The 27,136-nt window shown below is 41.2% G+C and overlaps 1 protein-coding gene across 1 annotated transcript in view; it reads right to left on the bottom strand.

The window, feature by feature from the left end:
• ABCB5 (ATP binding cassette subfamily B member 5) overlaps window positions 1-27,136 on the bottom strand; it is an 837,677-nt gene that overhangs the window by 202,659 nt on the left and 607,882 nt on the right. The window contains exons 18-19 of the mRNA XM_085630938.1: window positions 21,002-21,145; window positions 19,445-19,549 (exon numbers count right to left, since the gene is read on the bottom strand). Coding sequence (XP_085487064.1) covers window positions 19,445-19,549; window positions 21,002-21,145 — 249 coding nt within the window. The remainder of the gene's footprint in view (window positions 1-19,444; window positions 19,550-21,001; window positions 21,146-27,136) is intronic.

Raw genomic sequence — 27,136 nt, 5'->3', positions numbered from 1 at the left:
TTCAGAGGATGTACAAGCTGGGAGAAGCTGGAGACTTAATATAAGTTTTGCTTCAAAAACTTCAAGCAGGGCACACGTAACCTTTTAAAAGTTACTTTTCCTTAATCTTCATCAAAAATTTAACTTCACCATTTTATTGGAATTTAATAACAATTAAAAATTGCTGTTTACTTGTTTTTTAGTTATTCCTATTCCCAGTATACAGTATTAATATTTCAATAGCACGTCATGCCACGCTGAAAATAGTTAACATTTGTTTTCTACATATCTCTCTTTTAAAGACCATGCACCCTACCTTGTGAGTTATAGGGCCTGCATTGCGGTGAATTACTAACATTTAAAAGGGATATTTTTGCCCGTCAAATACGTTTATGTTAACAAGTTCAAACAGCGGCAGTATGGCTACTATGGTTGGCCAGAATCCATGATTCCCTGGTCACTTTAGTGGATGGAATATTAAATGCTGCAGTCCACATACAATATTTAACTTTCCATGCCATATGTGCAGTTTCTACACCAAAAACTATGAGCATACACAAATGCTAAGTATGCCAACCAGGGATTAGAAAATGTCTGCATGTTTCATTGGTTAGTTATGGAGAACAAGGGAACCCAAATAAGGTTGGTCAGGGACCTTGGGTAATCAATTATTTCTAAAAACAGTGGTCCTCGACAAGGATTAATGAGAGCATACAATAAATATAGACCCAATCAGTACTATATTTTACAGCTGTCCAGCGGGACAGGTGTTTTTAATATATAGTTGCTTAAATATACACAAAATTCAACAAGAAACAAATAAAGTAGGACACAAGCCTGTATCCAACTTAGTGGGAAGGACGTACAACATGAAACAAAAAGGCTCAGGCAGAGTATATTGTGTGCATGAGACACATTTTGGTAGGACAAACAAATGATAGTGGAGACACCATTACACATAATAAGAATTAAATAAAGAGGTGTATATGGCGTACAACAAGTCGACGGCGTTTTGATCCTTACAGTGACTTAAAACTGCGAAAATTGGAAATATTGACCACCAATTCGCCAGGAAAATAGAAGAATAAAACAGTTCATTGCTTTCTACACATAATGACACATTTTACTAAATGCCAATAGAACTTTATATGGTTTTTGTCCTATACCATGGACTTAGCTCTGTGACAAGGTATCAGAATGTTGTGGCCTAATATCATTTGACAAAAAAATGTCTCCTATATTTCATTTACAAAAGTGTTGGCTTAATAGAGTTAATACCATATATTCTAAAAAATAGAATATTTCAGTAAACAATGTTTGAGCCATAATCTTTATATTAAGCAATATTTCTTTTATCCATATCCTGATACAAAATGAGCAATCTACGCAAGAATTGTTCCTGTGATGTCTCTGATTGGTCATCAAGGACCCTTAGGCTAGTCTTCCCTTGTAAACCAGACCTCCTGAAAGGAGGCTGTGTTCAAGAGATATGCACTGCAAATCTGCAAATGCCCTGAATCAACGGGCGGTGTGGACAAAAAGATCTGCACCAAATCCACTAGGTGGTGATATGTCAACTTTCTGAAAACCTAAGCAGTTATACTAATAAAGTCTTGCAGCGCTAAAAGGAGCCGTGCTGCGGAGTTCACTGATGATCTTTGCGCTATTTAAAAGACAGAGTGTACTCTCAATAGGTTGTGGGGGGCTCCAACTATTTACCTAAGAAAAATGAAAACAGTGGAGCATGTGTTACCTTTTAAATCTTCCCAACCTCTATGTCACATTTCTACAATGCTTAAATCAGAAGGACTGTGTGTATCCAATCACGGTTTCTGACTATAGTCCAGTCCTTTACTTTTAGGTATCCCTGCTGGTCAAGATTATACTTCAAGGAAACATCTCAATGCACTGTTGGATTCTTGGAGCTTAGTTATTATCCCGTTTTTTTAAAATCAAGTTTTATGTTTGTATTAGAGGACTTTACTTACAATATGGTTGATGGCTTCTTCCTCCCAATTTGTCTGATATTGCAATCATTGTATTTAAAGTGCCTTAGGATGCAATGTATATGCTGGCAATTATTAGCAAACTGCATTTTGCCGTGTATTTGATAATGCTACAATAGTACTCCTAATGTACTACTGCTGGAGCAGAGTTTTCTGTTGAAAATGTATCGAGTTTTAAGCTCCAGTTTTGTTTATATGTTATGATTAAAATTACTAATTTGTAATCACTAATTATTAGTTTCGTTAAAAGTCTTAATTAACCAACATTACTAATGAGAGAAGCTACATGTGGGGATGCATATATGTTGTTTAATAATATGTGCAATTTAATTAAAAGAGTGTCGCAAAAGTGCTATTTGTTTAAAGCACAAACGCTTTTAAAAATAACGTGTGCTAATGCTTCTTTGTGTTGCAGACGGCTAGGTAATTACATACACATAAGGGTATTAGTGGGGATTAACACTGTATAATCATTATGATGTGGTAATGTTGTTTTGTGTTTCTTTTAATTAAGATGGTCCGTTTTGGCCTAAACAAAGATGGCTGCTATTTACAGCCTGCGCTCGAGTGATTGAGATGTGACGAGAGGCCTTGCTGAACATGGTTGAAAATCACCTGACCACAGCCTCTGTCTGAATTAAAAGTTTCCGTGAGGACAGCAGCTCCGGGCATGTTTCCAATTGCCCTTGGAAAAGAATAAAGCCACAATGAACGATGATAAATCTGCGGTGGCTCTGCTATGGTACCAAAGAAGAGCATTCATAAATGTATCGCTTGCAAACTCGAGTTTCCTTCTTCCGTGTTTTTATTTTTGTGATTTTTCCTGAGCGGAGGTTTTCTAAATGTTACCAAGTGACATCCTTTCCTGCTCGCTCTGCTCAGCGGCTCAACGGACATTCAGAATTTGTTTGTAACTTTATTTTCGCTAGTTTTGTTATAAATATACTAGACTAGAGAGGGTCTGTGTCATTGCATTTTGGATTTTTGAGGCCACTTCTTCCCGAACCTATGCTGAGGACGGCAGCTCGAGAGACTTTACTGAGAGACCTGTCCTGACCCATTTAGCTAGAATAGGTAACTATGAGAATAATGATTTTGCTATTTGATTGACTTTCATTTGAAGTAATTTAGATAAACAACCATTTGTTTGAATTCCAGTGTCGGGTGGTTATTTCTTTGTCATTTATTGAGTTTCAAATGTATGTTTAAAATCATGACTCAGGACAATATCTTTATGGTCGCATTGACCTCGTTTAGATGCAGATTGGTTTAGGTTTCTCTCCTATATTCAGTGTGGATAGAGTAATAGTGTGAATTTCAGTATGATGGGCCCTAGCGTATGATGAGTGTATGTGCGTGCGACTGTGGATTTACTCTGTCCGTGGAAGTAGGGAGAATTTATATGCGCTGATCTGCAGCAGTTTCCTGGTAGCAGAGGATGGTTAGATTATTGTCTTGATCTGATAGATTGCTTGTACATAGGCTTTTGATTTATTGATTTATTGGTTGATGTTGGTATATGTACTAATACTATATGTTGAGGTCGTCGTATTGAGTTCTATGTAGTGTGTACGGCTTCTGGAACTTGGGAGCTGGTGACGGTTCCGTAGTAGGGCAGAGGGAAGTGAGTGCTGCTCTCGGGAAAAACGGGATTGTTGGCCCTGTACGTATGCGGGGAAAAACGTGTGACAATTGAAGTTGCGCGTCACATTGTCTGGGTTCGGGATCAGTGACATCGTCGTGTGTTACTATTAGAGATATATTTCCGGTGTAAAAGGAGTGTGTATGGTAGCGAAGGCTATCTGTGAAACTCTGGTCTTAAGTCCCAGGGATCCGTAAGGTTCGCCGTTAAAGCTTATTGCGGGAGGAGTAATAGGTATTCTCTGAGCTTGTTTGAAGGACTGGGCAGAGGTAAGCGCTGCTTGGTTAACGCGTGTTATAATTCTGTAGTGGGATAGACTGTTCGCTGTTCTCGGGAAAAGCAGGATTCTGTGTGCCTGTGCTACATTTTCTGGTGTGAAAGTGCGTGAATGTATGAGCATTTAGTTGATTGTAAGACTCTTTGGAGCAGTCCTAGAGGAAACAGTTAATGAATGCATGTTAGAAGGGCAGAGTAGAGGGATGTGCTACTGTGTCAACGAAAGTAATTATTCCGTAGTGGAGCAGAGGTAAGCGCTGTTCTAGAGAAAAGCGGGATTCTTGTGAGAAAGAATTTTCTTTACTATTCTGTGGTTAGCGAAGCAGACAATGGAGATGTTTATATGTTGTAACTAATAGATTTTGTAGAATCTGAAATTAAGTCTACTGGGAAAGCTTTGTAAAGGAGGGGTAGACGAGTGACAGGAGACAGGAGCAGAAGCGACTGCAGCGACTACTGACGTCATACAGACCGCGCTGTGATTGGGTAGTGGATCAGAACAGTGCTCGCGCTGGGATTGGTGTGTTAGTGTGAGCCGTGCAGGGATTGGAAGGAGTACAGGGTGACGTAGACGCTCCAGGATTGGTGCGTTAGTGTGAGTCGCGCTGTTATTGGACAGAAGATCGAACAGTTGCGGAAGGGACTAGAGAATATTGGTAAAGGTTAAAATGTATTACCAACCTGAGGAAAAGAAGAAGAAATCCTTGTTCGGTAAAATTAAAAGGTGGTTCGACAAGGATAAAAACATAATAACTAGAGAGGGTGAATTGCTACCTCCAACGAGAACTCCTGCATCCTTCATGGTTGCGAAATATGGGTATCATACCTGTATATGGTTGGATAACTGGGCTAAGTATACTAAAGAGGATGGTGTCTTAGCGTTCCCGGAACATGGTTCATTTAATCTGGCCGTGTTGAGAAATTTATGGGAAAAATGATGTGTCTAGAGCCTAGACCAAGGCCGACACAGTTCGAGGCGTTGGTGGAATGGGAAGATGAGGTGCATGAGCGAGAAAAGCAGAGGAGTGGAGGCAATTATAGGTATATTTTCGGGAGGAAATATGATCGTGAGACTCATCATGATCGAATGAGGAGATGGCGAGATGCTAGTATGTCAGATGAATTATATCCTATGAGAGCGAATTATATCCTATGAGAGCTGTTGAAGAAGCGGAAGGGAGGAAAGGTGCAGGAAAGGTGCCTGATACAGAAGTGAGAAGGTATGGGCCTAATGATTACGAAGATGAGGTCTTGGATGACATGATTTACAAGAGACCACCTCCATATAGACCAGAACCAGAAGAGAGCACGCCAGTTGCTACTCCGATAAGACATACTTTGCGAATTGTTAAAACTGAGGTTGTGACACCTGATCTGAAAAGTGGTAGCTCTTTCATGGAAAGGGAGAGAGAGTGAGAGCGAGAGAGAGAGAATCGAATCGGTGATGAGAAAACAAGGGAATTAGCCAGAACCACATCTGAGCTGACTGAGAAAATTAGAGAGCTGACGAAAAATCTAGAAGCTGTTACAGTGCCTGTAACGATAGGTCCGGTTGTGCCTATTTTTGATAAGCAAAGAATGGGTGAGAATGGTTTGACAGTTCCTTATGTTGGAAATGGTTTGGTTGGTACTTGTACTTTGGAGGAATCAAGAATGAAGACGGGTGAAAATAATTTGAGGCAGTCGAGACATGACACATGTAGTGGAGGATTAGATGTACAGCCTAATTCAGGATTGAATACTGGTGGTTTGGGAGGAACGATTTTGGAACCACAGAGGATGACAGAACAAGTGGGTGCAGTGAAAAAGTCTACTGAAATAACAGCTGAAGATTTGAATGATTGGTTGAAAGTTCTTCAAAAGAAGGATAAAGATTCACAGGCAATTGATGTAGCCAGGTTGCGCATAGAATTGGAGGAGCTTATTGCAGGAACAATTCCTACAGAAATATTGAAAAACCATCATGATGGAGAGTTGTTATTTATGTGTAAGAGTATCACCTGGAGGGCTAAGAGTACACATGACAGGTTAAGAGCAATAGCGAGTGAACAAGGAGTTGACATGGATAAGGTAAAAGCTTTGCAGAAGCCTTACAGGGTGGATTTCACTGACAAAGATATTGAAAATCTAAATGGTGCTGGCAGAACAGGACAGATTAAGGAAATGATTGCCTTATTGCGAAAATGGGGTGATGTGGAAAAATGGAAGGATAGGTGGTACAAGAAAAGGGAAGATTCGGTGGACAGGACTTATTCAGCTTTTCCCATGAGAGAAAAAGAGAAAACAGTGGATGCTTATCCTATGAGAGAGATTCCTGGAGGAGGATATGTACATGTCCCATGGACTAGACAGGATATTTTGTCATTTACGAATGATTTCCCTCGACTGAGAGAAAAGCCCGTCGAGTGGTATAGGCAGGTAGACAGGTTTGTGAAATTGTCAAAAGTGCTGTGGATTGACCTGAATAGTCTGTTTGATATAATTGTTCCAGCAGACTTGTGGGCAGAGTGTAAAATAGTTGTAGATTGGCCTGCAAAGGAGTATCCAAGAGATCCGAAAATGGGAGCACCAGACCCAGAGGTTATGAAGAAGTACGAGCAGGTTATAGTGTTCCTGAAAAATAAGGTACCCCCGAAAGAGACAGACTGGGTTAAGATAGATCGAACACATCAGGAAGCAAAAGAATCAGTTCATGCTTTTTACGAAAGGCTGATACTGGCATTCAAACAGTTCAGTGGAGATGAACACCTGGGTGATAAGGATTTGAGTCATTTTGTATACAGATTTGTATATGGCTTGAGACCTGAAATCAGTGAGAGAATACGTGAGCATACAGTTGATTGGCAGAGTAAGAAGATTGATGAAATCTTGAGACATGCAAAGTATTTCAGTGATGAGATTGAGGCAAAACAGAGAAAGCTGAAAGAGAAAGCAATGTGGGCACAGGTGAAAGTTGCTGAGAGACAAGAAGCACAGTTGGTGGAACAGGCAAATAATCCAGGAAATAGGCCCAGATATGCCGGAAAAGGAAAGGGGAATCTAGAGGAGGCCAAGAAAAAGTTCCCTTGTCACAACTGTGGATAATTGGGGCATTGGAGATCCGAGTGTACCAATCCACCATTAGTGAGTAATGAGAATAAACCCTTAAATCAGCAGGTGCAGAACGAGGGGTGTAATCAACAGCAGCAACAGCAGAAGGTTGTCAGACAGCAGAGCCAAGAGCCAAAACCGCCCTTGCCGCAGAATAGGGGGTCCCAAAAGTATAACCAGGACTCAGGATTCTACAATGATGAGCAGGTAAACAAATCGAGACGTTCTAACCTGGTACAGCAGTACTGGTTAAAGAATGAGGGGAGTGAGTCTGAAGGGGACTATTGACGGTGCCGAAGAGAGAGGAAGAGTGCATACTTGGTGCAACTCTAGAAATAGACCAGGCAGGACCATTTGCAGATGGGAAAATTAATGGGGAGAGTGTTACTTTTTTGGTAGACACAGGAGCGACGAGATCAACTGTCAGGTCAGCAGATATTAGAAATCTTCCTCTCTCGGACGAAGCAATCCAAGTGGTTGGTGTAGCCAATACACAGATTAAGACTCGTCTTACCGAACCAGTAAGGGTAAGAATAGGGAAATTCTCAGACATGCACAGGTTTGTAGTCTGTGACACTAGTCCAGTGAACTTGTTAGGAAGGGACCTATTGTGCAAGATGAATAGCTTTTGAGACACCAGATGAGGATGTTTTGTACTGGATGACTCTAGATAATAGGGAGAGTGAGATTGTTGGTACATATGCTGTGTTTAATCCAGATGATTTGCCTCAGGAGTTGAGACACAAAGTGAAAACAGCGGTTTGGGATTTTCCTGGAGAAGATGAGGGATTGATGAATAATGTAGAGCCAGTGAAGATTTCAGTGAAAGAGGGGATTGTTTATCCTAATATTCCTCAGTACAGATTGACACCAGAGATAATTGAGGGAATTACTCCTATAATTGACAAGATGATTCAACAGGGTGTTTTGAGAGAGTTACTGAGTAGCCCGTGTAATTCACCGATAATGGGGCTAAAGAAACCTAATGGAAAGTTCAGGATTGTACAAGATTTGAGAAAAGTTAACAAAATTGTGGTGGCATGTTGTCCCATTGTGCCAAATCCTTCAGTGATTTTGTATCAGATTCCTCATGATGCTGAGTGGTACACAGTGATTGATTTGTGTCATGCTTTCTTTTCAATTCCATTGCATCATGACAGCCAGCCGATTTTTGCATTTCGGTTTGGACAGCGTATTTTAGCATGGTGTCGTATCCCACAGGGGTATACAGAGAGTCCTTCGATATTCAATCAGTTGTTGAAAAAATCATTGGAGAGTTTGATCATGCCTGAGAGCTCAGTACTAGTGCAGTACATCGATGACTTACTTGTGGCATCGAAGACACGTGAAGCTTGGGAAGTAGATACTATAGCTTTACTGAATCATCTGGCAGATGGAGGGTTAAAGGTATCTCCAGCCAAATTGCAATTTTGCAAGAAAGAGGTGCATTATCTTGGACACAATATTGAAAAGGGTCTGAGAAAGGTGACTGATGACAGGATCAAAATTATCAGAGGAATGAGAGCCCCGATGACCCAAAGAGAAGTGAGGATGTTTCTGGGGATGGTGGGTTATTGTCGTCAGTGGATAAGTAATTTCTCCCTGATAGCAAAGCCACTGATTAAGTTGACCAAAAGTGAGGTGAGAGACCCATTGGAACTGGATGGAGAACAAATGGCAGCATTTGAAGAGTTAAAGAGCAGAATGTGTGAAGCCCCTGCTTTGGGAATGCCAGACTATGAGAAAGAGTTTGAGTTGTATTGCAGTGAGAGAAATGGTTGTGCACTTTCAGTGTTAATTCAGAAGCATGGACAACTGAGAAGTCCGATTGCGTACTTCTCATCGACACTTGACCCCGTAGCTGTGGGTTTGCCAGGTTGCCTGAAAGCAGTAGCTGCTACATGCAGAAGCTTGGAACAGAGTGAGGGTATAATAATGGGATATCCTGTACGGGTATTTGTACCTCATGATGTGGCAATTCTTTTGACAAGAAGCAGGACTCAGTACATGTCACATAGTCGGTTGACTAAATATGAGAAAATCATTCTGGGAGCATCAAATGTGACTCTTGAGAGATGTGTGAATGTGAATCCAGCAACGTTGTTACCAGATGCTGACAATGTGAATGTGGGAGATGATGTTGATCATGATTGTTTGGATGTGCTTGACTACTGCACAAAACCAAGACCAGACATAAGAGATTTGCCATTGCCAGAGAGTGATCATGTGCTGTTTGTGGATGGATCATGTCTAAGAACTGATGATGGTGTGCTGAGTGCAGCATATGCAGTGTGCAAGGTTTCAGAAGTTATGGAAGCTTCGCCTTTGAAAGGAGTGAGATCTGCTCAAGAGGCTGAATTGGTGGCATTGACAAAAGCTTGCAAAATTGGGAAAAATCTGAGAGTGACTGTGATGACTGATTGTCAGTACGGATTTGGAGTAGTTCATGATTTTGGCCAGCTTTGGCTACAGAGAGGTTTCTTGACGTCCAGTGGGACTCCAATAAAGAATGCTGAAGTGATTGGAAAGTTGCTTGAGGCGATACAGCTGCCTAAAGAATTAGCAGTTGTGAAGTGTGCTGCTCATGGACAAGGAGATGATTTTGTTACTCTTGGTAATCGTTTTGCCAATGACATAGCACAGTATTGTGCAAAGAACAATCATTCGATTAATAGGGCACGAGAAAGGGAGATGTCTTTTTGTTCTGTGATGTTTACTAATGTCCTAGAAACGTGGGATGAAGTGAAACAGTTGCAGGATGAAGCAGGAGATGAGGAAATGAGAGATTGGATCAACGCAGGTTGTGCCCCAAGAGAGACAGATCATGTTTGGATCTATAGAGATGGTAGACCAGTCATGCCCAATTCAATGTTGTCGACAATGGCAAGAATGTATCATGGCCAGGGACATCTGGGGAGGGACGCAATGATTAGGTCATTCAAGAAGACCTGGTACAATGCAAAGTTCAGGTTGATTGCAGAGAGCATCTGTCAGAGATGTTTGATTTGTCAGCAGTTCAATACTGGGAAAAAGACAGTGGTGAGTCTAGGCACAATAGGCAGAGAAGGAGGTCCTTTTACCAGGATGCAAATAGATTTCATTGAAATGCCCCAAGTGAACAGATTGAGGTATGTTCTAGTGGTAGTCTGTTTGTTCTCAAGATGGGTGGAGGCCTATCCGACTAGGAGAAATGATTGAATAACAGTTGCAAAGTTACTGTTAAGAGAGTTGATTCCTAGGTACGGGTTCCCAGTGACAATTGAGTCAGACAGAGGTGGACACTTCTACAATGAGCTCATGGGTTTAATTTGTGAAGCATTGAGCATACAGCAGAAGCTACATTGTGCATACAGACCAGAGGCTTCTGGCGTCGTTGAACAGATGAATGGCACAATAAAAAACCGAATTGGATAGATAGATAGAACCACAGGTTTGAGTCCGCACGAAATATTAATGGGACGTGCAATGAGACATGCATTAGTGCCTGTCAACAAGTTGATGACAATAACTGATGACATGATTTTGGATTACTGTAAAGGCCTGGCTGACGCAGTTCATTCTGTGTTTCACCAGGTTGGAGAAGACGCTACCACACTTGAGAAGAAGCAAGCCCATGATCTGAGTCCAGGGGACTGGGTGAGGATTAAGGTGCACAGAAGAAGAAATTGCTTGGTTCCAAGGTGGGGAAGGCCAAGACAAGTTATTCTGACTACGACAACTGCAGTAAAGTGTGCTGGTGTGAAAAACTGGGTGCATGCGAGTCATACTCTAAGAGTTCCAAATCCAAAAGATGGGACTGGTAAGGAGTATTTTGAAGAGTCAGATTCCAGTGATGATGCAGAAACTGAACCAGTGAGAAGAAAAAAGAATCCTGAAAGGGGTGAAGGAGAAAGAGAGTCAGGTGATTATTTTTTCTTTCCAAGAGAGGCTTCAAGAGAAACATTGAGAGTCTCAGAGGAGAGATCGGATTCTGTGAAAGTGCCTGAAGTTCCAACAAGCAGTGGAGAAGAAAGAAGAGGAAAGAGCAATTCCACAGTGACTACACCTGAATCAGATGAAGAGGTTGAAAATCCACTTGAGATTACACCTGAAGAAGCAGGGTCAGAAGAAGATAGAGAGGGACAGATTGCGGAAGACCCCCGAGGAGGTGTAGGGAACACTCCTGATAAGCTAGGTGAAGGGACAAGTAGACAGCAAGAAGATTGCGTGTCGGAGACCCGAGGAGGGACAGAAATAGGGAAATCTCAATCGGTGGTGGAAAAGACTGTGGAGCGAAAGAAAATTGTTGAAGAACAAGAGGCAAATGAGACAGAATCGGATGAGAGTGAGAATGAGAAATCAGAGGGTCGAGTTCTGAGAAAGAGAACTTGGATCGGAGAAAGAAATAATAAAGAAGTGAGACCAAAGAGGGTTGTAAGGGGAGATCTTTGGCCCAACAGGATAAAGAGACTGAGGTACAGACTGACACGAGCAAATTCATCGAAAGCTGAACAGGTGAACGAGGTGTCTAGTCAGAATCAAGCAAAAGGTGAAAAACAAAAGGTCACAAAAGAACCAGAGGAGATCAAGAGAATCAGAAAACCTAACCAGAAGTATAGGTCACCGGAATGGACGTATGTGGCACTGTCTGAAGGTGAAGAGGCAGAAAGTCAAGGAAATCCAGAGGGGACCATACGTGAAGTGGTTGAAGAGAAAACTGTTGGAATCCTGAAAGTTATCTTGACTGACATTGGAGAAGAGTCGGATGCACAGGATGTTGTTGAAGATCTGATACAATTTGATGTTGCTGAAGAGGAAGTGAAGAGTGATGAAAATCCAAACTGAGTGAACTGAAGGAGTCACTTGGAGAAAAGTGAAAAGAAAAAGTCTGAAATTAGCTGTTTGAAATAATCTAGAGTTCTAAATTTCGGTAGTGGAGTAGAAGAGGCTAAGTCAAAAGACACTGCCAAAGTAGTAAAATGGCTAACACAGAAAATAATCAAAGTAGATGTGCCTTCTTGAAAAGATGGTGTAGAATGTGCTGCTGCTGTACTGGATTATTAATGCTATTATGGGGTGTACTAGCTTTATTAGTTACCTTTAGGGTTACAATTGACACTTTTGGGATGCATACTGAGAATATAACTAACATAGAGAAGAGTTCACGGAAAGTAGTTCCAACTAGGAGTAGTAACATTTACATACATAAAGATAGGTCAATTAATGATTTTTCTAGCAATGTTTTTTCAAAGTTGTTGTACGAATACGTAAAGACAATGGAAGTTAGGGATTGCTACGTTTGTATGCAATTACCTGCATCCGTTTCAGAAGGTGTTACTTATCACCATTTGCCAGCTACGTATGGGATTTCATGTAGTGTGCTAAGTAGTGTTTTTTATTTGTTAGGGAAAATAGATTATGGGATGTCTAACAAAGATAACATTTTTGGGCAATTGCCTATAAACAAAAAGCTGAATCCAGCTAAAGAAGCTAACATTTTTGGTGAGATTTTTATTGAGAAAGAAGAATTAACATTAGATTACATTTTTAGAAACAATTTAACTTGCAGTTTGAAAGAAGAGGAGAAGGCTTTCCTAGACTTGGTAGAGGAAAGGAGAATGAACATGCATGAGAAGGCAGAGAAATATAAAGTGAGTGAGACAATATGGGATATTGAGATGGGAAAGGAGTTGAAGAATGGGGTTAGTCCAACTTTAGCTCTAGATGCACCACAGAAGGGTAAACTATGCATTACCAGAAAGAAATCCCAATATGATAGTATTTTGTTGGGACTAGTGAGTGTCATGATACATACTTCATTGCAACAGGATGGGGTTTTAAAGGTGCTGAAGATCCAGTTTTCCCGGGAGTGTATTATATTTGTGGGAACAAGGCTTATTACAGGTTGCCTGACCATTGGTATGGCACGTGTTATGTGGGCCTGGTCTTTCCAAAGATTTTTCATATAGATAGGATAGAAGATGTAGAACACATTAACTTACTAACACGTTTTAAGAGAGAAACTTGGTCAGAAATTGTGGGTGATATCTTTGGAGCTTTAATTCCAGCAGTGGGAATTTCTTTAAATGCATATGGAATTCGGAAACTGTCAACAGTGGTGGATCGCTTATCGACAAGTACCACTGGAGGGTTTCTTTTGGTAAATACGGAGATGATTGCCGTACGTGCCATGTCCATGCAAAATCGACTTGCCCTTGATATTCTATTGGCCAAGGAGGGTGGAGTTTGCGGAATGCTGAAAGTTCAACATTGTGGCACTTACATTCCTGACGAGAGCAGAGATCTAAAGATCTATATCAAAAATATTACTGATTTGCATGAGAAATTAGTACCACTGGAAGCTGAAAGTATCTGGACTAAAATAGCTAATAAGATAGTTGCTGTTAAGAATTTTATTGCTAAGATAGGTAGTACCATTATTGGTAAAGTATTATTTCCATTGACATGTGTAATTGTTGCTTTATTGATACTAAGATTGGGGTGTTTGTGTTGTAAAAACAGGGGAGGGAAAAAGAGAATAATTAGAGGAAATGCTGAGAAGAAACAAAAGAGGTCAAGGAGAGACCCACAAGAAATAGAATTAGAAGAATTGAGGGAGAGTGTGTACTTGGAGTCGAAGAGGGATGATGTGAGAGAGTCTGGTGTTTAATGTTGTGTCATAAAAGACATTTTCAATTTCTCCTAAAAATTGGGACTACATTTTTTTTGGGGGGTTGGTTTTTGTGGTGATAATATATCACCAAAGGGGGGATTGCTGGAGCAGAGTTTTCTGTTGAAAATGTATCAAGTTTTAAGCTCCAGTTTTGTTTATATGTTATGATTAAAATTACTAATTTGTAATCACTAATTATTAGTTTCGTTAAAAGTCTTAATTAACCAACATTACTAATGAGAGAAGCTACACGTGGGGATGCATATATGTTGTTTATTAATATGTGCAATTTAATTAAAAGAGTGTCGCAAAAGTGCTATTTGTTTAAAGCGCAAACGCTTTTAAAAATAACGTGTGCTAATGCTTCTTTGTGTTGCAGACGGCTAGGTAATTACATACACATAAGGGTATTAGTGGGGATTAACACTGTATAATCATTATGATGTGGTAATGTTGTTTTGTGTTTCTTTTAATTAAGATGGTCCGTTTTGGCCTAAACAAAGATGGCTGCTATTTACAGCCTGCGCTCGAGTGATTGAGATGTGACGAGAGGCCTTGCTGAACATGGTTGAAAATCACCTGACCACAGCCTCTGTCTGAATTAAAAGTTTCCGTGAGGACAGCAGCTCCGGGCATGTTTCCAATTGCCCTTGGAAAAGAATAAAGCCACAATGAACGATGATAAATCTGCGGTGGCTCTGCTATGGTACCAAGGAAGAGCATTCATAAATGTATCGCTTGCAAACTCGAGTTTCCTTCTTCCGTGTTTTTATTTTTGTGATTTTTCCTGAGCGGAGGTTTTCTAAATGTTACCAAGTGACATCCTTTCCTGCTCGCTCTGCTCAGCTGCTCAACGGACATTCAGAATTTGTTTGTAACTTTATTTTCGCTAGTTTTGTTATAAATATACTAGACTAGAGAGGGTCTGTGTCATTGCATTTTGGATTTTTGAGGCCACTTCTTCCCGAACCTATGCTGAGGACGGCAGCTCGAGAGACTTTACTGAGAGACCTGTCCTGACCCATTTAGCTAGAATAGGTAACTATGAGAATAATGATTTTGCTATTTGATTGACTTTCATTTGAAGTAATTTAGATAAACAACCATTTGTTTGAATTCCAGTGTCGGGTGGTTATTTCTTTGTCATTTATTGAGTTTCAAATGTATGTTTAAAATCATGACTCAGGACAATATCTTTATGGTCGCATTGACCTCGTTTAGATGCAGATTGGTTTAGGTTTCTCTCCTATATTCAGTGTGGATAGAGTAATAGTGTGAATTTCAGTATGATGGGCCCTAGCGTATGATGAGTGTATGTGCGTGCGACTGTGGATTTACTCTGTCCGTGGAAGTAGGGAGAATTTATATGCGCTGATCTGCAGCACTACAACATGCTTTTTACAAATAACGTAAGGCTGTTCAGCCTTCACCTCGCCTGTCTCCGCCCCAATTGTAGAATCTCCACATATATATATATATATATACGCAGTTCAGAGGCCCCTGCTTCGCAAGCCGGCCCGGACCCCACTGGCTCTTCTTCGGCTGTCTCTTCGCATTCCACGGGTTTGGAATGGTCTGGGCCCGCCACAATGATCGGGACTGATAAGGCGGTTGTGAGGTTACTCAGCCTCATGTCAGGCGGCATGCATTGCCATTGCTGCCCCCGCTGATTATTTTCCTGAGACTCGGGGCTGAAGCGGTGTGGGGACCCAAGGAGACACTTTGCTTTTACTACAAGCAGGATAATTGGGCTTATCATTACAGCGGAACCCTGCATCCCGCCCGACCACTAGGTCCAGTAAACATTCCACGCATCACCTACCTGGAAGCAGAGTGCTGCATTCTGGGAGTTGCAGTCCGCGACCACTTCGTGAACTGAAACAGGTGGGGTTACATCTGGGAAGGCGGAGCCTTTTCGCATAAATAAAAAGGCTGCAGGACTTTCACCTTGTTACAATGGAAGCCACCTGAAGACTTGGGCGCTGAAGAAGGCAATACCATGCCGAAATGCATTCACCATCATTGTAATATTAAAGTGCTTCCATGAACGTCCCCCGCTGTGGCCTCTGCTCTTTCATGAGGAGGAGGTTGGTGTGATATATATATATATATATTTTAGTAGTAAATGTTGGAGAGCCAACAGGGAGTAGCTGAGAAATAGGGAATACTTGATAAAAACAGCTGAAGGAGTGAAGGGAGGTGCAAAAAGGTGAAATCAATGGCTAGGGAGGGGTTTCCTGAGGAAAACTCAACTAACCACAAATGCGTAAGGGCCTTATTTCAAGTTTGAATGTCCTCCTGCTGGCCCTCCACCGCCGAGCAGACAGGAGGACCCCCAGGCCCATCGTGCGACTGCCCGACGAATTATGAGGGTGATCCATTGCAGTGGCGGTTTCACTACAGCGGCTGTGTAAGGCTCATAGGGAGCCTTAATAGCAGACCGCAGCTGTGACTGTGCCTGCAATATGTTCCTGCACAATCTGCAATGCATGCCAGACTGTAAATGTAAAAATAAATGTAAATGTCAAGGTACTTATAGAGCGCACTGTCACCAGACGGCCACCTTGCAGTGTTGCCTTAACGGTTTCCTGGCGCTGATACTCATACCGCTGTGGAACCCCTCCTGGCTTTCCCTGTGAAGTGTCCACTCCTGGGCACCCCCAGGGTGAAGCCAGGCATCCTTAGCGCTGTTGGGGCCGGTGTGGAGGCTAAGCAAGCTATTGCCCAGAGTTGCAGCGTGGGGCCCGTGATTAGAATAGGCACCGAGGCGAGAATGGACAGGTCCGAGGAAATTGAGCCCGAGCCCCGCCGAGGCGAGAATCAAACCCTGGTCCCTGGCCCGAACTCTGCATCAGGGTCTGCCGCTCTAACCATTGAGCCACACTCCTCCACTGTGCAGTAAAGGGGGTGCAATGTTGTGTCCCCCGCATGCACCCTCAGTCCCCTTAGTTGCCTCTCTCCCACTCTTTTCATGGCAGGCTCCCCGCCATGAAATGGGAGGTGGAAAGCCAACCCATAATATGCTCGGTGGTACCGGCAATAGCACTGCCAGCAAATTGAGTCCGGATGCAGACCGCCAGTGCAGCAGGATTCTTGAGCCTGGTGGAGCCGTCGGTCTCATGGGGGTCTGACTGTCACACTCAGAATACTGCCGGTGGACCCATAGAAGTGGCTGTTGAAACCCCACCATGAGTGCGGCAGTCCTGAGGACCGCCATACTCCTAATAAGGCCCTTAGTCCATTCCTATTCACACACTACACTTCTAAAAATAACTGTAGGCAAAAATGACCCAAACCAGTAAAAAATGTACTCCATCTCAGAGCAGGAGTAAGTCACATACCACACTGGCCAACCACTGATACTGCAACACCCTCCCATGGAAAATACTGTAGGTAGAGACTTACAATAATATGCCCTATGAAATAATGATACATGAAATGAATTTATTTAAACTAATTAAAACAGTTTATTTCAATTTACCATACATGCTTATAAAAACGTCTGTAGAACAATTGTTCCTAAACTATAATTAAATTACTTTTAACTATTCTATACATCCATTTTAATATTAGTTATTACATAATAAAATAATTATTGTTTAGTAAAGTGCAATAAATTACTTTTAAATGATTATATACACTACTGGTCAGAATGGTTCATACATAATCGAAAATATATTTATTTTTTACTTTAGACATTGTATAATTTAAAAGTTCAGACAAAAATATTTCTAATGTAATTTACTCACAATTGTTACGTTTTACATATAAATTATGTTAATAATGGTACAAATATGTTTTCATATTGTTCTAAAATTAAATTAAATATACAACATTATTTAACATAAACACATTTTTATAGTTTTTCTCTTTACTAAGTTTCATTAAGTTTTACAATCTTCCCTATATTTTACATATAGAGATCTCCACCCTTTTGACCTGCATGGGAAACGTTACTATCAGCAACTTCAAACCATTAACTTATTTAAATATATATTAAATTAATTTAAATATATGAAATTAGAAAAAAATTGTTTTATAGATATATAGAAAATGCACCTTATGTAAAATGTTTGTATTTGTTTATTACATATTAAAAATGTAAAACATTATGCATATAAATAATTGAAATTGGCTTACATTTTTTAATTAAAACATTTTTGTTGGATTTATTTTTCAAATGAAAAGCGTTAATACGTTTTATCATTAACATATGTATTTTTAAGCATATAGATTTGTTTATATGCAGTTTAATTTATATTTAAGTACCCATCTCCATTATTTTCTATGGTGGTATTACAGTATCAGTGTTTGGCCATGCCTGATACTGGATGTGCTACTGCTCCTTTTTGGCTGTAGTAACTTTACCCTTGTAAATTAGGCTCCTATTTAAGTTTCAGGGGGTATAGACATATAATTCTAAACTTTTAAGTAACTGTACACTAGTAGATGGTGAATAGCTAAAATTAGTAAAGTTATTCAACAGTGTAGACTTACTCAAGTTTAAGGTTGCCTTTGTGAATAGGCCCCGTCATGTTGGGCGGAAGATCCATTACATTTTAATGGAATATCCCATTCACTAAATTCTACATCAGGCCCTAAGCGATCATTAGATCTTGGTGGGTGATTCAACCTTCATGGAGCAGCACAGGTCCCATATATGACTGCCAGGGGGAAGACCTCTCAGAGTATTAACACTTGCCCATCACTCTGGTGGGAAGATTTTGCTAAACATGTTTCACGCAAGAAATCAGCACCACGTTTGAAAAAGAATGAAATGCTGGGTAGAAATATCCCTGATATTTTCCTAAGGGAGTTTTCACTCCGAGTTGGAAATATTTCTCTACTTTCTTGCCCATTATACCATGTGTCCCATCACTGACCTGGGAAAGAATAATGAAAACAAGGCGGCTCGTTCTTCTGATAGGGAGGCTCTTCCTGCACGCCTACATTTGTGGTACTATGGTGGATGGGGAAACATCGTTTACAACGCGGGGATTACATCGCGATACCATTACAAAGCGGTTTTTACAACGCAAGTCGTTACAACGACTTGCGCTAGATGGCGCTCTAGGACAAGGAATAGTATAATTTACTATCCAACACCTTCCCTACTGTACGTAGACTGGAGTTGGAATAGTAAATTATACTACTCCTAAGTTCCGCGCCCTCCAACGCAAGTCGTTGTAACGACTTGCGTTGTAAAAACCGCGATGTAATGTGCCGCGATGTAAATGTATGCGTTGTAACGTCATACATCCGGTGGATGGGTTGCTAGTCAAAGGCTTCTGCAGGCATAGTCTTCCGAGTTGCTACTATGAGTAAGCTGGTCACTCTCGACCTTTAAATGAAACAGAAGAACAGCATTTTGGGGGCGGAGGGACCTTACAGCTTATACTGGTTTTCCCCATAGACCAAACTGTAAATAATTACCAAACATTCGACTTGGAACATTAGGTTCTATATTTCAGAACTGTAAGTTGTTTGATTTTGATGTTACAGTTCACAACTCCTTATCCAACCAGCTTCGTGCTGTGCAATATGTTATCAACAGAGCATAAAGGGGACTTAGACTGATCATGTACATCTATAAAAAGAACATGCAAGCTTCATAGCTAATGTCTGGAAACATCATAATTTTAACATATCACAAACACACACCTACACAATTGCTTTACTGAAGAACGCATCTAAATTAGTACCAGTTTGATTTCAAGGACAATTTCCTTCAAATTGGCAGTTTTCGGTTTTAATTTGACAACAAAGAATTTTGTTACATAGTCAATTTGATTTACTTACGATAATAGTGTAGGCAAATAGACTAATTATCCCCATGACAAAGAACATTAACGAAATTATACTTGTCACCATGCTCCTTTTTCCACCATCTGTTTCACGAAAAGCCTATTAATTAAAACACAAAATATAATTATTGGTGTGAAATGTTGGTAATTCCTTTCCACTTACATACACAAACCTTGGCGATGGTTCAGCAATAGACAGGTATATGCCACAGCATCATACGAAGAGAGATTATTTGATATCTGTAAAGTAATGGAGGTTTATCTCCGTATCGAACTTCATCTGAACCGGATGGCCTCGGTTAGTTACGAGATAATGCTCAGTTTCGTATCCACAATTTAGGAATTTAATAATTAACAAACGGGAATGGGAAAGGATGATGCAGAACCCCTAGTCACTGTCAATGATCATATTGATGATAGAGACAGTGGAATGACATCACTATCCCGTTCCATAAATGGAGTCCCTGAAGAATATATGATGTCCTTTGTTACGTCACTGTGCCGGAAGTAAAGCAGAACAGCAGATCCCATTTTATAAACAGAAGGAGCATGATTCGTAAATCCATTTACCCACCTCTCGAATCCACGAAAGGGTAACAGGCACGAATATTCTATTAATACTAATATGAATCCACACGTGCATAAAGTGAGGGTGTAAGTGGGGAGTACGACGCTTAAAGTGTAGAGTTAGAAAACTTCTATAAAAAGGGCAGCTCTCCACCCCTTTCTCACTGTAGAAATGCTTAAAGGTCTATCCAAGCAAAGGACTGGAATGGCCCCCCTTCCGGTGAGTTTCTAAAAGCGAAACATTTACATCGGTGTGTAGAAGAACATGTCTAGGTGTACATTTACAACTTTTCAGAGGCAAATGAGCCCGAGGTATTCGATAGGAAATAATATACGAAAACTTAAATGTTCAAATTACAAAGACTACTAATCGGGGTTCCAATTACAGAGGGACCGTTATTTATTATAAAGCTATAACATTATTACTCCTATTGCCATATTGTAAGCTTGAAATAAAAAAAACACAAGATGGAAGTCTTCTGTTACAGCAATATCCATCCATCCATCCATCCATCCATCCATCCATCCATCCATCCATCCATCCATCCATCCATCCATCCATCCATCCATCCAACCTATCTACCCATCCATGTACCCATCCATCCATCTACCTATCCATCTACCCATCCATCCATCCATCCATCCATCCATCCATCCATCCATCCATCCATCCATCCATCCATCCATCCATCCATCCATCCATCCATCCATCATTCCATCTCTCTATCTAATCTCACTACCAATTTCTTATTTAACCACAAGAGTGTTCCTCATTTAGTCTTGCTCACTACCGCCACCTCACCTCCCATCTCCTTTATTAACTTAATCAAATTTCACCCCAGGGCCGCGCTAATCTCTATGGGTCCTAACAGTCACAAACACCACCAATTTCCACAGGCAGCCCAAGCTAACCATGAGAGAACCAAACGATAAGCTATTTGCATTAGCACGATTTGCTAGAAAGCTGACAAGGTTTTGCACGTACCCCAACTATCTTTCCATACAATAGAGAAAACGTAGGCCAAACACCCCCAGCGATGGCAGAGGCAATCAAGCACATAATGAGGTAAAGCCACTCTGGTTTGTTCCAACCAAGAACCTTTGGAAAAGGCACCTCAGGAAGGTCTTCCTGTAAAGAGAAAAGATACAAAGTGTTTAAATTGCGCCACTAACGATAAACCAGCAATAATTACGATGTTTAATTCATGACAGGATGAACTTTCACTAGAGCAAAGCAGCACAGCAAACCCCCCTCCCCCCCCTCCGTTTACGACTTTAACTGTTTATCAACTGAACTTTAAATGCACGCATGGGACAGACTGCACCAGACTTCCCCTGAGCAACTCTGCCCTAAAGCCTGCAGAGGCGATGACACTGTACTAATGCCTTGTTGCCGTTCAGTACCAAATTAATGATTCTATGTTAAATTATAGTGGGTAATACTGAACAAGGTATATTGCTACAAAGTGGTATCACATCACACACCCTATTGTCTTAAGCAAGACTATCATGGACAGATACCTCTGCACTTTGCTTAACTGCGTTATGTGTAATTGCGAAACTTGAGGCTTGACATCAGCACATCTGTGAGCACCTGTAATGTTCAACTGACTTACTTAAAGTAAGTTAACTGATAGTGACACAGGACTTCAAAACTCTGTATGCATTATTCTGTTAAATGAAAGCCCAGGACAAATGCACTGCCCCTAGAATGATGTATAGGTTTGGGACCAATATAGGTTATGAACTTACTCTCAATCAACATTTATCTCACCAAACCAGCCATTACCACCTCATACACTGTAGGGACCTCCTTTGCAAGCTTTCCTTGGAATAATAATGTAAGAAAGTCAGACATACAGAATCACATGCAAATAAAATATTGTCATGGCAAAAACCCTTGAAAAAACAGATAAGCAGATGCGCAGAATACCATCTACATTGAGTTGAGTAACAATAAACATCTGTTATTCAGCGCCTTGAGACCCATGGGTGATAAGTGAGCTTTACGAATACACATGTTATGTTATGTGGTACTTATTTCCATTGATGACAAAGCAGATGAGCATCATTCAACACTGAAGCTGCTTCTCTTCTTCTCACTGAAAAAACAAAACTTAAAGTGGTGTTATACTTAGATGGAGTGTAACATTTTAAACCTTAAAAACAACTGAAATTCACCAGTTATAGTTAACTTACGTAAAGTATAACTCATGTCCCCTCTATGCACAGTGTTGTCATCAATGATGTACTTTCAGATGCCATTAGTGATGTTATCACTGATTTTATAGAATGTTTCATAAGTAATGTATTTGTGAGGCTGTAAGCAGAGAGTGTGTGTGTGTGTGTGTGTATATAAAACCTTAGAAATTCATAGACAAAACCAAAGGTTACAGGGAAGTTATAGTTAGGGTGTCATTTCACTCGCACAAAACCAGAGAAATTCAGCTGTTATAGTTAGCTGAGATAATTATAACTCGCACCCCCGCAATGCACTGCTGATGATGTCACAAATTACATCACTCGTGACATGGTCCGTGACATCACTGATGACATCTCAAATGACATCACTGATTACATCATCCAATGAATGAGTGTTTCTTAAAAGTTTAAGAATGTTATATATGTATACACGTCAGAGTGTACTGAAGAATGAGTGGGTGTATGAGTGTCTGTATGGATGATTTAGTGCGTACGTGATTGATTGTGTAAGTGAGTGATTAAACGTGTGTATCAGTCAGTCAGTTGCTGTGTTAAGTGGATGCTTGGGTTGGTGAGTAGATACATAAGTGACAATATGGGTTACTGATTGGTTGTCTGAGTACCTGTATGGGTGCCTGAGTGTCTGTGTGGTTGGTTGAGGTTGTGTGTGACCCCCTGCATGGATGTATGAGTGGGTAAATCCCTGGGTGTATGGGCTCATGAGTGCATCTGTGAGAGACTGTATGGGCGAGTGAGTGTACGTATGGCTGTGTCGGTGACTGAATGGATGTCTAAATGTTATATGTGTTGGTAACTGCATATGTGAAAGGCAGTCTATGTGAGTGTTGAAGCATATAAGTTACTGTATGTGTGAGTGAGTGATTGTGAGAGTGGCTGTATGGGTGAGTGTGTGCTTGTGTGAGCGACTGTATGCAGAGTAAGTATTTGTTAGTATCTGTATGAGTAGTGAGTGTGTGTGTGTTTTTGTATGAGTGAGTAAGTGGCTGTGTGATTGAGTGTTTGGGTGATTGAGTAGGTGTATGAGTAGCTGTATGGTTGTATGAGTGGATATCTCAGCGGCTGTATTGGTGAGTGACTGTCTGTATGAGTGCCTGTATGGGTGAGAGAGTGGATGTGTATGTAGACCTATCAATCAGTGAGTGGGTATATATGTACTGGTATTGGTGTGTCAATGGTTTCAAGAATGGTAGTCTGAAATTTGGTGTGGGTGTATGATAGGTTATATTGGGGTATGAGTAGGTGCATCAGAGATTATGTGGATGATGTCATCAGTGATGTCTTTTGAGATGTCATCAGTGATGTCATTGACCATGTCATGGGTAACGCAATCTGTGACGTCATTAGCAGTGCATTACGGGGGCACAAGTTATAGTTAGCTCAGCTAAGTATAACCGCTGAATTTCTCTGGTTTTGTGTGAGTCAAATGACACCCTAACTATAACATCCCTGTAAGATTTTTTAAATGCAAATTCCTCTCTAAACATCCCTGAAACCTCTGTTTTTTTCAGTGAATTTCTAAGGTTTTTTAAATGTTAATTACTAACTATAGCGTCCCTGAAACCTGTGTTTTTTTCAGTGAATTTCTAAGGTTTTTTAAAATGCTAATTTCAATCTATAACGTTCCTGGAACATGTGTTTTTTCCGTGAATTTCTAAGGTTTTTTAAATGCTAATTTCTAACTAAGCCTACATAGGTAAGACATGTGCACAAAGAGAGCTGAAAGAAGCAACAGAGGTGCAGAAAAAGGCCCACTTTGACTGTACCTTTCCACAGACTCACATAAATAAGCCTAATCACTAATCCTTCTCCCAATTTTTCTTAAACTTCACTATTCTCTTGAAGGTTCACTATTCATTGACTGCTCAGAATGTTAGGCCTACTAAATGTAAAAAAGCAATCCTAACTATATCATTGTTGTAAGTCTCAACAAGTTTGTGAAGGTATGCATGCGAGTGTCTTTGCTTTTATCTAGTGACATGTTAAAAAAAAATAAACACACAAATAATTGAATATCTGTGTTTCAAACAGCATACTCTATATATTTTTGTGCAAGAAGTGATGATAGAGGCCAGTGAGGTGCAGAAAAAGGCAAGAGAGGTACATAAATAGGCAAGAGGGGTGCAGAAAGAGGCAAGAGGTGTGCGGAAAGAAGCCGGGGGTACAGAAAGAAGCAAGCAAAGTGCATCAAAAGGCAACAGAAGTGCAGAAAGAGGCAATAGAAGTGCAGAAAGAGGCAAAAGAGGTACACAAAGAGACAAGATATGCAGATGGAAGCAGCAGAAATGCAGAAAGGCAAGAGAAGTGCAGAAAAAGGCAAGAGAAATGCAGAAAGAAGCAAAAGAAGTGCAGAAAAAGGCAAAAGAATTGCAGAAAGTAGCAAGAGAGGTGCAGAATGAAGCAAGAGAGGTGCAGAAAGAGGCGAGAGGTGCAGAAAGATGCAAGAGAGGTACAGCAAGATGGCAAAACGGTGCAGAAAGATGTAAGAGGGGTGCAGCAAGATATAAGAGGGGTGCAGAAAGAAGCAAGAAGGGTTCAGAATGAATCAAGACTGGTGAAGAAAGAGGGAAGAGAAGTGCAGACATAAGCAAGAGAGGTGCAGAAAGAGGCAATAGAGGTGCAGAAAGAAGCAGAGAACTGCAGAAAGAAAAAGAAAGGAGCAGAAAGAGGGTAGAGGAGTGCAGAAAGAGGCAAGAGGGGTGCAGAAAGCAGCAAGAGAGGTGCATACAGAAGAAAGAGAAGTGCATAAAGAAGCAACAGAGGTGCAGAAAGAGGCAAGAGGGGGACAGAAAGAAGCAACAGAAATGCAGAAAGAGGTAAGAGAAGTGCAGAAAGAGGCAAGAGAAGTGCAGAAAGAGGGAAGAGGGGTACAAAAAGATCAAGAAAAGTACAGAAAGAAGCAACAGAGGTGCAGAATGAGGCAAGAGAGGTGCAGAAAGAGGCAAGAGAGGTGTAGAAAGAGTCAAAAGAGGTGCAGAAAGAAGGAAGAGAGGTGCTGAAAGAGGGAAGAGAGGTGCAAAAAGAGGGAAGAGAGGTACAGAAAGAGGGAAGAGAGGGATTCAGAAGGAAGCAAGAGAGGTGCAGAAATAAGGGAGGTGCAGAAAGTGGAAGAGATGTGCAGAAAGAAGAGAGGCAGAAAAAAGCAAGACAAATGCAGAAAGAGGCAAGAGAGACGCAGAAAGAAGCAAGAGTGGTTTGCATACCATTAGTACCACGCTGTAACACTTGTCACTGCATTTTTAGTAACGTATGAACCGTTTAAGGTAGAAACAAGTTTTGTTCAAATCTGCAGATTATGCAGCAGATGATGGATTATGTGGCAACTGCGGAAAATGTATAATTATGCGAAAATCGGTGCGGCTGAACAGTCACATAATTCTAGTGGCCCTGCTCAAACTCTGAATATGTTCAGAAGTGCTTCTCAGTGGTTCCTTCATTTTTTGTGTCTCATTGAGTTTATAGTTTAGCTACTATGGAAACGAGGAAGACTAAACCTGAGGTTACCACTCCACAACACAGACTACCATACCACAAATTACTCTCCATAACCCATAATCCCACTCTACATAATTCCTATACACTAAATACCACATACTTTCTATCCACATAATTGCACTGCACAACATACCACATAATTCCACTACACACAATGTACATCCACTTCACTCCCAGAAACATTAGTATAAAACTCATGGCAGGATTGTGATTGGTTTTGAGTGTCCTAGTTCGGTGCTCAACCAGGGAATGGAGGCCTGGGCTTGTTTTCCACGCAGGTTGTAATGCAGCCTGCATGGAGAACGGGGAAAGTGCGCATGACTGGTTTTGGCGGCCCGAGAGGGCCAATCAAACAGTCATTGCGCACTTAGGAGTGGGCAAACCACTCCTCCCCTGCCTTGCTCTGTGAGCAGAGCAGCCCCACCCACCCACACAGGAAACATAAAATGATAATAACTAAAAGTTATCATTTTATATTTCCTTTCCCTTACACTGCTCAAAAGCAGTGGGGTAACCCTCCTCTGCAATAGTGGAAGAGCTCCCAATACTCATTGTAGGGTGGCACATGATGTACGCATTTCTTCCAAAGTTCCTGTCATGTGGAATCTGCCCACACGTCTCACAGACGTACAGGAATGGAAAGGCAGGGTGGGGCCACCGAAGCACGAGCAGTCACTCATTAAGAAGTCCACTTGGCATCTGCTTCTGCTTAGAAATACTTTTAAAGGACTAGGCTTTCAATAATTAACAGGCTGTCGTAAAGAACCTTTACTTCGGTATCTTGCTTCAGTAAGTGCACCACACAATCTTTGCCCAAGATGGTGCCTCTGGATAAAAGACTTTGAAATCTATAGAGGCCCAGTTGGGATTCAAAATGAAAAAAGCTTCATTTGCCTCCTCATGCACTTTGTGGACTCGGTTACTAGAGTGTCTGCATTGGAAGCTGGCATGGCTCGCGGGTGGGGAGGCGGGCACGAGGGTCACACGGCGGGGGTTGCGATTATGGGAGGGAGTGAGCAAAAACAAATAACTTACCTTGCCACCGGGTCCCACATCTCTGCTCCTGCTCTCCTGCCTCCGACTTCAGGAACAGGAAGCAGACAGCCAGGCTCCCTCCCCTAAGCCAATCACAATGCTGCAATGCAGCGTTGTGATTGGTTTGAGTGCTGTGACTCAGTGCTCAGCCAGGGGCTGGAGGGGTGGGCGTGTTCTCCATGCAGGCTGTAATGCAGCCTGCATGGAGTACGGTGAAAGTGCGCATGACTGGTTTGGTAGGCCTGGTGCAGATAATGGAACCATGTGATTTTCAGCATGGAATTACAGGACACATTTTAATGAACTCCTTGGCTGCTGCTCATTGCTTGTTGGATAACTTTTGGGTCACACAAGTAGACCATCTGTTATG

The sequence above is a fragment of the Triturus cristatus genome, chromosome 10 (genome assembly GCF_964204655.1).
Source record: "Triturus cristatus chromosome 10, aTriCri1.1, whole genome shotgun sequence".
NCBI classification, from domain to species: domain Eukaryota; kingdom Metazoa; phylum Chordata; class Amphibia; order Caudata; family Salamandridae; genus Triturus; species Triturus cristatus.
Note: the sequence above shows the minus strand (reverse complement) of the source record. Positions and strands in the feature narration are given on the sequence as shown.